General features: G+C 41.3%; 1 protein-coding gene across 5 annotated transcripts in view; it reads left to right on the plus strand.

Annotated features, from left to right (window-relative positions):
• Nucleotides 1-13814, plus strand: part of TMEM50B (transmembrane protein 50B) — a 48619-nt gene that overhangs the window by 4689 nt on the left and 30116 nt on the right. For all 5 annotated transcript variants that reach the window (XM_032276976.1, XM_032276977.1, XM_032276978.1 and 2 more), the window contains exons 2-3: nucleotides 11113-11252; nucleotides 13469-13581. In XM_032276976.1, the coding sequence (XP_032132867.1) occupies nucleotides 11154-11252; nucleotides 13469-13581 (212 nt within the window). In that variant the 5' untranslated portion in view covers nucleotides 11113-11153. The remainder of the gene's footprint in view (nucleotides 1-11112; nucleotides 11253-13468; nucleotides 13582-13814) is intronic.

A 13814-nucleotide genomic window follows, 5' to 3' on the forward strand; every position in this document is an offset into this window, starting at 1 on the left:
CTAGCCTGACCAACATGTGAAACCCTGTCTCTACCAAAAATACAAAGATTAGTTGGGTGTGGTGGTAGGCACCTGTAATCTCAGCTACTCTGGGGGCTGAGGAAGGAGAATCGCTTGAACCTGGGAGGTGGAGGCCGCAGTGAGCCGAGATTACTACACTGTACTTCATCCTGGATGACAGAACAAGACTCCATCTCAGGGAGTAGGGGGAAAGAAGAAACAAAATGTTTGCATTTTTTTCTTCCAGAGGTCGTCTCTGTCCTGACTTTTGTGTTAATCTTTCTCTTTTAAAAATAAGCTTTATGCATATATGCATAAATTCACATACATATAAGTTTACACATATGTACATAAATGTTTACAGATACATACATAAATTTGCACACACACTCCTGTATCCTAAACAGTATATTTAGTGTTTTTTTTTTTTGAGACAGAGACTCGCTGTGTTACCCAGGGTGGAGTGCAGTGTGTGATCTCAGCTTACCGCAGCCTCCATTTCCCAGGTTCAAGTGATTCTCCTGCTTCAGCCTCCCGAGAGCTGGGATTAGAGGCGCCTGCCACCACACCTGGCCAATTTTTGTATTTTTAGTAGAGATGGGAGTTTCTCCAGGTTGGCCAGGCTAGTCTCGATCTCCTGACCTCAGGTGATCCACCTACCTCGGTCTCACAAAGTGCTGGGATTACAGGCATGAGTCACCATGCCTGGCCTTAGTTTTATATGAATAGTGTTAGAAACACAATTCTTTTTTTGGAGGGGGTGGGGGGGTTTCACCATGTTGGCCAGGATGGTCTCAATCTCTTGACCTCGTGATCCGCCCGCCTCGGCCTCCCAAAGTGCTAGGATTACAGGCGTGAGCCTCCGCGCCTGGCCTTAGAAACACAATTCTAATACAGATAACTAGTGAGCATGTGTCAGTTTTGCTCTACTATTATTGAGAGTACTTCAAAGAGCTGTTTTTTTTTGTTGGTGTTGTTTTTGAGATTAAATCTGGCTCTGTCACCCAGGCTGGAGTGCAGTGGCATGATCTCGGCTCACTGCAACCTCTTCGTCCTGGGCTCAAGCAATTCTCCTGCCTCAGCCTCCAGGTGTACGCCACCACACCTGGTTAATTTTTGTATTTTTAGTAGAGACTGGGTTTCACCATGCTGGCCAGGTTGGTCTTTAACTCCTGACCTCAGGTGATTTGCCCACCTTGGCCTCCCAAAGTGCTGGGATTACAGGCGTGAGCCACTGTGCCCAGCCAGAGAGCTGTTTTTAAGAGGATATAAAGAATCAATATTTATGTAGTTTGTAGGGAAAGGAATGTCTCAATTATGTGGCTAAATTAGTTTAATTTGTCAATGTTCCATAGGGCAACAAAAATCATGGTATCTTTGGGATTGATTTTCTTACCAGGCTATAAAATCATAACACCTCATTTATTTCTGCAGCCAAATCTTAGAGGGCTGTGAACTGTCTGCATCTTTATTAATAGTGGGTTGTTCATTAAATAAACTGTAATAACAAAAGTTCTGTCCCTGTGCTCAAAAGTTCTGTCTGAGCACAGGGAAAGACCAGTTGTTATTATTGTTAATTTAATGAACTTCCTATTTTTTTTTTTTTTTTTTTTTTTTTTGAGTTGGAGTCTTGCTCTGTTGCCCAGGCTAGAGTGTAGTGGTGCAGTCTTCACTCACTGCAACCTCTGCCTTCCAGGTTCAAGCAATTCTTCTCCCTCAGTCTCCCAAGTAGCTGGGATTACAGGCACACACCTCCACGCCTGGCTAATTTTTGTATTTTTAGTAGAGATGGGGTTTCACCATGTTGGCCAAGCTAGTCTTGAACTTCTGACCTCAAGTGATTCGCCTACCTCGGCCTCCCAAAGTGCTGGAATTACAAGTTTTAGCCACTGTACCTGGCCGATGCTAGATGTTTCTCAATTTGGGACTGAAATTTTATTATTTTTAATTTAAATGTTTTGTTTTTTTTTTTTGACGGAATCTCGCTTTGTCGCCCAGGCTGGAATACAGTGGTATGATCTTGGCTCACTGCAAACTCTGCCTCCCAAATTCAAGTGATTCTCCTTCCTCAGCCTCCCGAGTAGCTGGGACTATAGGCATGCACCACCATGCCCGGCTAAATTTTGTATTTTTAGTAGAGATGGGGTTTCACTATGTTGGCCAGGCTGGTCTTGAGCTCCCGATGTCGTGATCTACCTGCCTTAGCCTCCCAAAGTGCTGGGATTATAGGCGTGAGCCACTGCGCTCAGCCTCATTTTGTAATTATAAGGTCAAACTTGATTAAGAAAAGGACAGTCACTTAGATGAAAATTTTCAGGAAAAGATGAGCTGAACAGAATGGCTTCAGCTCCCTTGCCTGTTTACAGGGGGCCTTTTGGAGGAAGTTTGTGGGCTGTGTTATGAGTCCTAGGAAAGGAGGATCACCTCAGTCAGGGTATCTGGAAGGCTCTAGTTGACCAAGTATTGGAAAGACTATAAATATAAGGTCAGAAGGAGTGGACTTCTCTGCATTTTCTGCTTCTTAGAGCACTGTGGCCTACCTGTAGTTAACAGGGCAGGACCTCTCTGTGAGGGAAGTGAGTGTCCTCTGCTGACTAAGGCTGTACTCCTTGCAGGAGAACAGGAACTGCATCAGCATATGCTCAAGATCAAGCCAAGCCCCACTGATAGGCTTGATCTACAGATAGGCTCTGGGCCAAGTTCCTGGGGCACTCAGTCCTCAGGTTTAAAAGCTGCTATATTCCAATGGATTTCTTAAAAAATTGTTTTTTGTAAAGGCACAACCCCCCACCGCCCCACAAAAAACTGCTATAGCAGCTAGGACATTATCTCCTGAGTTACACTGCTTCAGTCTGGCCTGATTATCTGCTACTTCTGGGGCACAGCTGGATTCTCTTTAGCTCTTCTGTGCAGGATCTTTCCTGTATCCTGTATTCTCTTTTATTATTTCACTCTCCCTGGTGAAGCTCAAACGACCATAGCTTCTTGACAAGAAGAGTTACATTTTTTGGAAAGCTTGCGTGTCTGAATATTTTTTGTTGTTTAAATAGAGACAGGGTTTTGCCAACACTTTGGGAGGCTGAGGCAGGCAGATCATTTGAGGTCAGGAGTTACCAGCCTGACCAACATGATGAAACCCTGTCTCTCCTAAAAATGCAAAAAAATTAGCCAGGTGTGGTGGTATGCACCTGTAATCCCAGCTACTTTGGAGGCTGAGGCAGGACAATCCCTTGAACCCAGGAGGCGGAGGTTGCAGTGAGCCGAGAACATGCCACTGCACTCCAGCCTGGGCAACAGAGTGAGACTCTGTCTCAAAAATAAATAAATAGGGCCGGGCGCGGTGGCTCAAGCCTGTAATCCCAGCACTTTGGGAGGCCGAGGCGGGTGGATCACGAGGTCAAGAGATCGAGACCATCCTGGTCAACATGGTGAAACCCCGTCTCTACTAAAAATACAAAAAATTAGCTGGGCATGGTAGCACGTGCCTGTAATCCCAGCTACTCAGGAGGCTGAGGCAGGAGAATTGCCTGAACCCAGGAGACGGAGGTTGCGGTGAGCCGAGATTGCGCCATTGCACTCCAGCCTGGGTAACAAGAGCAAAACTCCGTCTCAAAAATAAATAAATAAATAAATAAATAAATAAATGACAAATTCTAAATTAAATACGTTATTTGGGACACTGATGCATATGGAGATTACTTAGACCATGTTTGTATGTTTAAAAATGTATTTATTTTCTTTTGCTTTTTGTAAGCGTTCCTTGGTTTTCTAAATTGCGTTTTTGAAAATGGAATTTTGACATTTGAATCACTTAAAATGCCCTCTAAAAAGGTCTTGTATTTCTTTTTGTAAAGAGTTGCTTCTCATAATAGGAATAATTGCTATCTAATATATTATAAGACTTGTGTGTCAGACATGTAATCCATTTGTCCAATTTAATAATCTTGTTGTTGGTTTTCTTTTTCTTTTTTTTTTTTTTTTTTTTTGAGGCCGAGTTTCGCTCTTGTTTCCCAGGCTGAAGTGCAGTGGCGCGGTCTCGGCTCACCGCAACCTCCGCCTCCTGGGTTCAGGCAATTCTCCTGCCTCAGCCTCCTGAGTAGCTGGAATTACAGGCACGTGCCACCATGCCCAGCTAATTTTTTGTATTTTTAGTAGAGACGGGGTTTCACCATGTTGACCAGGATGGTCTCAATCTCTTGACCTCGTGATCCACCTGCCTCGGCCTCCCACAGTGCTGGAATTACAGGCGTGAGCCACCACGCCCGGCCTGGTTTTTTTTTTTTTCCCCGCTTTGGTACCAGGGTCAGTTTTGTGGGATAACATACCTTGACCTCCAAAATTTTTCTGCCAGGCATGGTGGTTCATACCTATAATCCTGGAAAGATCACTTGAGCCCAGGAGTTTGAGAAGAGCCTGGGAAACATAGGGAGATCTCCATCTCTACAAAAAGTTTAAAAAGTAGCTGGGCATAGTGGCTTGTGCCTGTGGTCCCAGCTATTTGAGAAGCTGAGATGGGAGGATTGCTTAAGCCTGGAAGGTTGAGGCTGCACTGAATTGTTACAGCACCACTGCACTCCAGCCTGGGCAACAGAGCGAGAACCTATCTTAAAAAAAAGAAACCAATAATAATTTAAAGTTTACTAAAAGCAGTGACATACATGTTATACTGTACAAGATGTCACTCAACAAGCAAGAATAATCGGCAAGTTTTTGTGTTAATTATAATAAACTTTGTATTTTAAAAAATAATTCATGCTCAGTACAGCAAACTTTGAAAATGTACAAACAAACAAAAAGCAAAACAAACACATGATCCTACCACCTACAAACATGATAATATTATGAAAGTACTGATGTTTGACCCTCTTTGTCTTTCTAGAGTTTTTATATATGTGTGTGTTTATACACAGATACTGTTAAATCTTTTTTCCTAAAGGAAATAATAGTATAGATATACTTTTATAATCTGCTTTTTTTCACTTAATATTAGTCATTACCATTTACTTTTGCCATTAAATATTTTTCAAAAATAGATTTTTTTTTTTTTTTTTGCTTTGTTGCCAGGCTAGAGTGCAGTGGTGTGATCTCTGCTCACTGCAACCTCCGACTCCCTGGTTCAAGCAATTTTCTTGCCTCAGCCTCCTGAGTAGCTGGGATTACAGGCACACACCACCATGCCCAGCTAATTTTTTTTTGTATTTTTGGTGGTGACAGCTAATTTTTTGTATTTTTAGCAGAGACAGGGTTTCACCATGTTGGCCAGGGTGGTTTCAATCTCTTGACCTCGTGATCCGCCCGCTCTTGGCCTCCCAAAGTGCTGGGATTACAGGTGTGAGCCACCTCGCCTGGCCATCAATCTTTTTAAGTTTAGCTATTACGGTAGGTATGAGATATGTTTCATTAATTTACATTTCCCTGTTGACTAATGATGTTGAACGTCTTTTTAAGGGCTTATTGGTCATAAATTGTTCAAGTCTCATATACTTTTTATTGCCTATATTTTGTCTTTTTATTATTAATGTTTAGGAGTTCTTTATATATTCAAGGACAAGTCCTTTGCCAGATATTTGTTTTGCAAATATTGTCTCCCAGTCTGTGTTTTCAGTGTTTGGATCTTCTGTAATATATTTATTGTACTTTTTAAGATTAGCAATTGGATTCGTTACTTTAAATTTAGAGATATTTTACCTAAAACCATATTTAAGGGTATTATTTGAAAACATAACTGACATACTGTTAGAAAGAAATTTATCTTTGTGGACATTCTATACAGTGTTCTAATTTTTGCTTTAAATTGTTGTCTTTTTTTTCTTTTTTTTTTTGGTGATGGAGTTTCGCTTTTGTTGCCTAGGCTGGAGTGCAATGGCACAAGCTCAGTTCACTGCAACCTCAACCTCCCAGGTTCCAGCGATTGTCTTGCCTCAGCCTCCTGAGTAGCTGGGATTATATAAACGCTCACCACCACGCCTGGCTAATTTTTTGTATTTGTAGTAGAGATGGGGTTTCACCATGTTGGCCAGGCTGGTCTGACCTCAGGTAATCCACCCACTCCCGACCTCAGGTAATTCACCCACCTTGGCCTCCCAAAGTGCTGGGATTACAAGTGTTAGCCATTGCGCCCGGCCTCTTCATTCCTTCTTGTAGGTCTCAGTTTCATCTGGTATCATTCCCTTCAGCTTAAAGAATTCCCTTTAGCACTTCTTTTCATGCAGATTTGGTGATTAATTGTCTCAGTTTTTGTTTACCTGGAAGTACCTTTATTTTACTCTTACTAAAAAAAAAAAAAAAAAAAGGTTGGGAATGGTGGCGCATACCTGTAATTTCAGCATTTTGGGAGGCTGAGGCAGGCAGATCACTTGAGTTCAGGACTTTGAGACCAGCCTGGACAACTTGGTGAAACCCTGGTTCTCTTAAAAAAACAAAAAACAGCTCCCTTCCCCCCACCAAAAAAAAAGCTTTGTTGAGATACAGTATGTATACTCTAACATTCACCTGTTTTAAGTGTACAGTTGAATGATTTTTAGTATTTATGGAGCTGTACAGTCATTGCCACAATCTAGTTTTAGAATCTTGTGGCCTTTTGCAGTCACTTCATATCTTTCTCCTCCCCATCCCCAGACAGCCACTAATCTACTTCATGTCTATAGATCTGTCTATTCTGGTTGTTTCTTGTAAATGGAACCATACAATATGTGGTCTTCTGTCTTTTACTTAGTTGGTTTTTGAGGTTTGTTCATGTTGTAGCATCTGTCAGTAGGAACCTCATTTCTTTTTGTTGCTGAATTGGTATTTCATTGTATGGATGTGCTATGTTTTATTTATCCATCTGTTGATGTATGTTTGGTCTTCCACTCCTTGGAAATTATGAATAATGCTGTTTTGAACAAGTTATTGTGAAGATATGTTTTCATTTCTCTTGGGTAGTTAGATAGGAGTAGAATTGCTGTCACCTTCTTGTTTTTTTGAGACAGGGTCTCATGCCGTCACCCATCATAGCTCATTGTAACCTCGAACTTCTGGGCACAAGTGATCCTTCCATCTTAGCCTCCAGCCTCCTGAGTAGCTGGGATTACAGGTGCATACCACCATGTTTGGCTATCCTCATCTTTGGAGAATATTTTTGCTGGATGTAGAATTTGGGATTGAATTTTTTTTTCTTTCTTTTCGAGACAGGGTCTTACTTTGTCACCCAGGCTGGAGTGGTATGATCTCGGCTCACTGTAACATCCACCTCCTGGGTTCAAGTGATTCTCATGCCTCAGTCTCCCGAGTAGCTGGGTCTACAGGCAGGCACCACCATGCCCAGTTAATTTTTGTATTTTTAGTAGAGATGGGGTTTTTCCATGTTGGCCAGGCTAGTCTTGAACTCCTGGCCTCAAGCAGTCTGCCCACCTCAGTCTCCAAAGTGTTGGGATTATAGATGTGAGCCACCATACCTGGTCTAATTTTTTTTTTCTTAAAGCAGTATTAACAATGTCATTCCTCTGTTTTCTGGCTTCCATTGTTCTGATTACAAGTCAGCCATCATTTGTATTTTTCTATCTCTGTATATGTTGCATTTATTTTTTTTCTCCATAAAGTTGTTTCAAGAGTTTCTCTTTATCGCTGCTTTTCAGCAGTTTGATTATGATGTTTTCTTTGCATTTATCCTCCTTAGAGTTTGCTGAGTTTTTTAGATTTGTAAGTTAATATTTTTCACTAAATTTGAGAAATTTTCATCTGTTAGTTCTTCTTCTTCTTTTTTTTGAGACAGAGTTTCATTCTTGTTGTTCAGTCTAGAGTGCAGTGAATAGTGTGATCTCAGTTCACTGCAACCTCTGCCCCCCCGATTCAAGCGATTGTCCTGCCTCAGCCTCCCAAGTAGCTGGGATTACAGGCATGCGCCACCACACCTGGCTGATTTTGTATTTTTAGCGTGACAGGTTTCGTTTCACCATGTTGGCCAGACTGGTCTTAAACTCCTGACCTCAGGTGATCCCAGCTAACTAAAGTGCTGGGATTACAGGCATGAGCCATCACACCCGGACCATCTGTTATTTTTTCAAAACTTTTTTTCTTTCTCATTCTGTCTCTTCTTCTTCTGGGACTTTAATTACATGTATTTTAGATCACTTAATATTGTTCCTCAGGTCTCTACACTGGATAATTTCTTTTGATGTTTCAGTTTATTGTCCCATTCTTCTACTGTCTCAATCTGCGATTAAGTTCATTTAGTTAATTTTTAAACTCAAACATTGTAATTTGCAGCTCTTGAATTTCCATTTGAATCTTTTTACATTTTAATTTGATTTTTAGAAACAGGGTCTCACCATGTTGCCTAGGCTGGGCATGAAGTCCTGGCCTCAAGCAGTCTCCCTGTCTCAGCCTTCTAAGTAGCTGGGATTGCAGGTGCAAGCCATCACATTGGCTGCTGATTCTTTTTTTAAAAAATAGTTTCCTTTTCACTACTAAGATGCTCCATTGGTTCTGTTATTTTGACCATGTTTTCCTTTAAGTCCTTGAATATGATTACTATAATGGGTGCTTTGAAGTCCTTGTCTGCTGATTTCAATATGTGAGTCATTTTGGGATTTATTTCTATTGACTGTTCTTTTTCCTCCTTAAAAATAGAACACATTATCCCACTTCTTTGCATGTCTAGTAATTTTTTTAGTATATATTGGACATTGTGAATAATATGAGTCGTTTTAGTTATCTTCATCTGAAAAGTGTTGCTTTTTGTTGTAACAGGCAGTTAAACTATTGGCTGATTACCTTAAAATTGTGGAGACTTGGTTTTATATTTTGTTAGGATATGTCCCTACAGTGTTTACTGATCCTCCCTGACTTGGTGGAACTCAAATTCTAAAATGTCTCTCTTATATTTAAGTGTTTGGGGCTCTCTTTGTGACTTACTCCTTTTGAAGATTTCCCCCCTCAATTTCCAGCTGCTCTGGTGGTCCTGAACTCCATCTTCTGGCATCTCAAGCCAAGAGGACTGTGGCTTTTTGCTTGCATTTTAGCTACTTTCTTCCAAGGGGACTCCCTGGGCTGGTAGTGAGAGGTTATAGGGGTTCCTCAGGGGAACAGCTGATCTCACGTACTGTGTTTTCTTTCTTTTTTTTCCTTTTTTTAGATGGAGTTTTGCTCCGTCGCCCAGGCTGGAGTGCAGTGGTGCAATCTAGGCTCACTGCAACCTCCGCCTCCCGGGATCAAATGATTCACCTATCTCAGCCTCCAGAGTAGCTGGAATGACAGGCGCACATCACCACACCAGGCTGAATTTTTTTGTTTGCTTTTGTTTTTTGAGACGGAGTCTCACTTTGTTACCCAGGCTGAAGTGCAGTGGCACAATCTTGGCTCACTGCCACCTTTGCCTCCTGTGTTCAAATGCTTCTCCTGCCTCAGATTTTTGTATTTTTAGTAGAGACGGGGTTTCACCATGTTGACCAGGCTGGTCACAAACTCCTCACTTCAAGTGATCCACCCAACTCAGCCTCCCAAAGTGCTGGGAGTACAGGCCTAAGTCACCATGTGCCCAGCTGTGTTTTCTTTGTTTCTTTCTTTTTTTTTTTTTTTTGAGGCGGGGTTTTGCTCTGTCACCCAGGCTGGAGTGCAATGGCACGATCTCAGCTCACTACAATCTTCACCTCCTAGGTTCAACTGGTTCTCTGCCTCAGCCTCCTGAATAGTTGAGATTACAGGCATGCCACCACATTGCTTCTCCTGCCTCAGATTTTTGTATTATTAGTAGAGATGGGATTTCACCATGTTGGCCATGCTACTCTTGAACTCTTGACCTCAGCTGATTCACCTGCCTTGGCCTCCCAAAGTCCTGGGATTGTAGGCGTGAGCCACCATGCCCGGCCGTGTTTTCTTTCTTACAAGGGTGAAGTTTCCTCCAATTTCTGCTTGCTTTTCAGCCCTCTCCAGTGCTTTCAAATGTTTTTTTCTTTCTTTCTAGAATTTATGGTGGCCTTTAAACATCTCATCTGGACATAGTATCTTTGTGTTTTTTTTTTTTTCTTTGTGTTTTTAAGTATGTTACACTCTTATAGTTATTTAGGCACATTATTTTTCTCTTTCTAGTTATGTATTACGTTACATGAATCTGTGTATTACAGATTAATGCCAAGACCCTGTGGCTTAAAACAGTCATTTTATTATGTTTATTAGATTTTATGGGTCAGGAATTTGGAAGGGGCACAGCCAGGATGATGTATCTCTGTTCTATGTATCTGGTGCCTTACATGGAAAGGCTCAAACTTCGGGGGAGATGCTATAGCTGGATAGCAGTCACCTAAAAGTGTCTTTACTCACATGTCTGGCAATTAATGCTAGCTGTTGGATGGGACCTCAACTGGAACTGAGACAGAACACCTATAAATGGTCTCCTTACAGCATGGTAGCACAAGCATTGGTGTTCCAGAGACCCAGTCAGACGCTCCATTGCCTTCTGTGACCTGATCTTGGAAGCTGCATGGCAGAAGTTACATAGCATCACTTCCTCTACTGGTCAGCTAGTCTTTATTGTTGACCCAAATTCAAGGGTATAACATAAATCTACCTCTTGATGGAAGCAGCATCAAATATTTTAGACATGTTTATTTCATTTATTTATTTATTTTTGTGACAGAGTCTTGCTTTGTTGCCCAGGTTGGAGTGCAGTGGCGTGATCTTGGCTCACTGTAGTCTCTGCCTTCCAGGTTCAAGCAATTCTTGTGCCTCAGCCTCCCAAGTAGCTATGATTACAGGCGTATATCATCATGTATTTTTAGTAGAGACAGGGTTTCGTTATATTGGCCAGGCTGGTCTCGAACTCCTGGCCTCAAGTGATCTGCCCACCTCGGCCTCCCAAAGTGCTAGATTACAGGCGTGAGCCACCGTGCCCACCTCGTAGACATGTTTTAAAACTATAGTGCTCATTTATCAAATAGCAACCTCCCCCATGTGTCCTAGCATAGTCCTATATACATCTCAATTAGGTACTTGTTGAAGTATTGAATTTTTCTTAACTACAGTAGAATAGGACCTAAAGTAAAACTGTGTATAAAGCTTTAAGAAAGGAGTAAGGTATTAGACTGTTAGAAAACATTTTCTTAGGTTGATTAACTTTTGTCTTTCTGTTTGTAGGATACAGCATTTAATGAAAAATTTATGCTTAAGAAGTAAAAATGGCAGGCTTCCTAGATAATTTTCGTTGGCCAGAATGTGAATGTATTGACTGGAGTGAGAGAAGAAATGCTGTGGCGTCTGTTGTAGCAGGTATATTGGTAAGTGAGAAAGACTGGTTGGTGACATTTATGCCTTATCTTTTGCTCTGGAAATTAATGTTGATTTCTTTGAACTGAGAATGGTGTTCCAGAACTATTTATTTCACTACTGTTTTGTGTAGATAATTATCAGAGTTCTAGATACTATTGCCAAACAGAATATGGTAGGCCCTGGATTCATTCCAGACTGGAATACAGTGGCTATTTACAGGTGTGATTACAGTGTACCACAGCTTCAAATTCTTGGCCTCAAGCAATCTTCCTGGTTCAGTCTTCCAACTAGCTGGGACTACAGATTCATACTACCATTCCTGGCTCCCACTGTGTTTTTTGGAAGCAAATTCTTTATCTGTTTACATTTCAAAAATTCATCCCTTTCAGTGTACAGTTCTACACCCAAAGTTCAATAGAAAAACAAAATGAAATAAAGCAGAGCAAGAACTAATGATCATTGTGAAGCAATCTGCTCACTGCAGCCTCTGCCTCTGACTTCCCAGGTTTAAGCAATTCTTGTGCCTAAGTGTCCCAAGTAGCTGGGAGCCCAGCTACGCGCCACCACGCCCAGCTCATTTTTGTGTTTGTATTTGAATTTTTTCGAGACAAAGTCTCATTCTGTCGCCCAGGCTGGAGTGCAGTGGTGTGATCTCAGCTCACTGCAGCCTCCGCCTTCTAGGTTCAAGCAGTTCTCCTGCCTCAGCCTCCTAAGCAGCTGGGATTACAGGCAACCACCGCCCCACACAGCTAATTTTTGTATGTTTAGTAGAGTCTCCAACTCCTGACCTCATGTGAGCCACTCTGCCCAGCCTTGTATTTCTAGTAGAGATGAGGTTTCGACATATTGGCCAGGCTGGTCTCAAACTCCTGACATCAAGTAATCCACCCGCCTTGGCCTCCCAAAGTGCTGGGATTACAGGTGTGAGCCACTGGTGCCTGGCCTGCATGCAGAATTCTTTTTGATGTTTGTAAGTTTTTCCTGCTCTTTATGGTCATTTACCTGTACTTATTTGTCTAAGAAATTATTTAGCAACTTGTCTACTTTAAGTCTGTTCAGCTTAATTTACATAGAAACATTACATTCTTAAACCCATGTTCAGTTATACAATATTTAATTAAATTGCATAATTAAAACTAGCAGGCATAAGTAGTTTTGGAGACTTGATAACTGAGTCTTGGTAAGCATACAACTCTTTTGTGGGAGCAAAAGTGCTTGGGCATATTAAAAGGAATGTTCTCTAGAAAGAATGGAACACATCAGGTCATTAGGGAGCCGGTTATGTTGGAGATTAATTAAGAGAGTTTCTATTGCATGTAGCAATGGTGGATGAAAGAAGCAGATAATCCATTTCCAAATAATACATATGTCTGTGTGCACTGAGAGTGGAACTTCAGAATCTTATATAGATTTGAGTAGTGATGTTCACCTCATCTGCTATAAAGCATAAGGGTAAGATGGCTCATGCCTATAATCCTAGTACTTTGGGAGACTGAGGTAGGAGGATCACTTGAGACCAGGAGTTTGAGACAAGCTTGGGCAGCATAATGGGACCCTGTCTCTACAAAAAAAAAAAAAAATTTTTTTAAATGAGCCAGAGTGTTGGCATGAGGCCATAGTCCCAGTTGCCCAGGAGACTGAGGTGAGAGGATTGCTTGAGTCTAGGAGTTTGAGGTTGCAGTTAGTTTAAGTTTGCACCACTGCATTCCAGCCTGGCTACAGAGGGAGATTCTCTTAAAAAACAAAACAAAAAACAGTAAGTAAACAAAGGATTCTTATTTTTTACATTTTAGCATCCAGATTTCAAAGTAGAAATATTTTAGTTTTAATTTATGTGATTGTTTTTTTGAGACAGAGTCTCGCTCTGTCGCCCAAGCTGGAGTGGAGTGGCACAATGTCGGCCCACTGCAGCCTCCGTCTCCTGGGTTCAAACGATTCTCCTGCCTCAGCCTCCCCAGTAGCTGGGACTACAGGCACACTCCACCATGCCTGGCTAATTTTTGTGTTTTTAGTAGAGACAGGGTTTCACCATGATGTCCAGGCTGGTCTCGAATTCCTCACCTCAGTTGATTCACCTGTGTCAGCTCCCAAAGTGCTGGGATTATAGGCATGAGCCTCTGCCCCTGGCCCATTTATATGATCTGTAGGACAAAAGGAATGTTAAAAAGCAGGTATTGTGCTAGCAAGAGTTTTAGTGTTTCAATGACTTGGGCTGTGTTTTAAGTTTTTTACAGGCTGGTGGATAATGATTGATGCAGCTGTGGTGTATCCTAAGCCAGAACAGTTGAACCATGCCTTTCACACATGTGGTGTATTTTCCACATTGGCTTTCTTCATGTAAGTATGAAGATAATTCTCTATTCAAGATGCTTTTTCTAAAAATATTTTCCCCTTAATGTGCAGTGCTTTCTTGAATAACTTTTTAATTTAATTGATAGATTCTTTTTAAATATAATAATACATAATTCCCATTTTATTACGTTTTTTTTTTTTTTTTTTTTTTTAAAAAAGGGGGTTTTTTTTTTTTTTTTTTTTTTTTTAAAGATGGGATTTCACTATGATGGCCAGGC

Source organism: Sapajus apella, unplaced genomic scaffold (genome assembly GCF_009761245.1).
Source record: "Sapajus apella isolate SASKATOON/1434 unplaced genomic scaffold, GSC_monkey_1.0 scaffold8, whole genome shotgun sequence".
Taxonomy (NCBI): domain Eukaryota; kingdom Metazoa; phylum Chordata; class Mammalia; order Primates; family Cebidae; genus Sapajus; species Sapajus apella.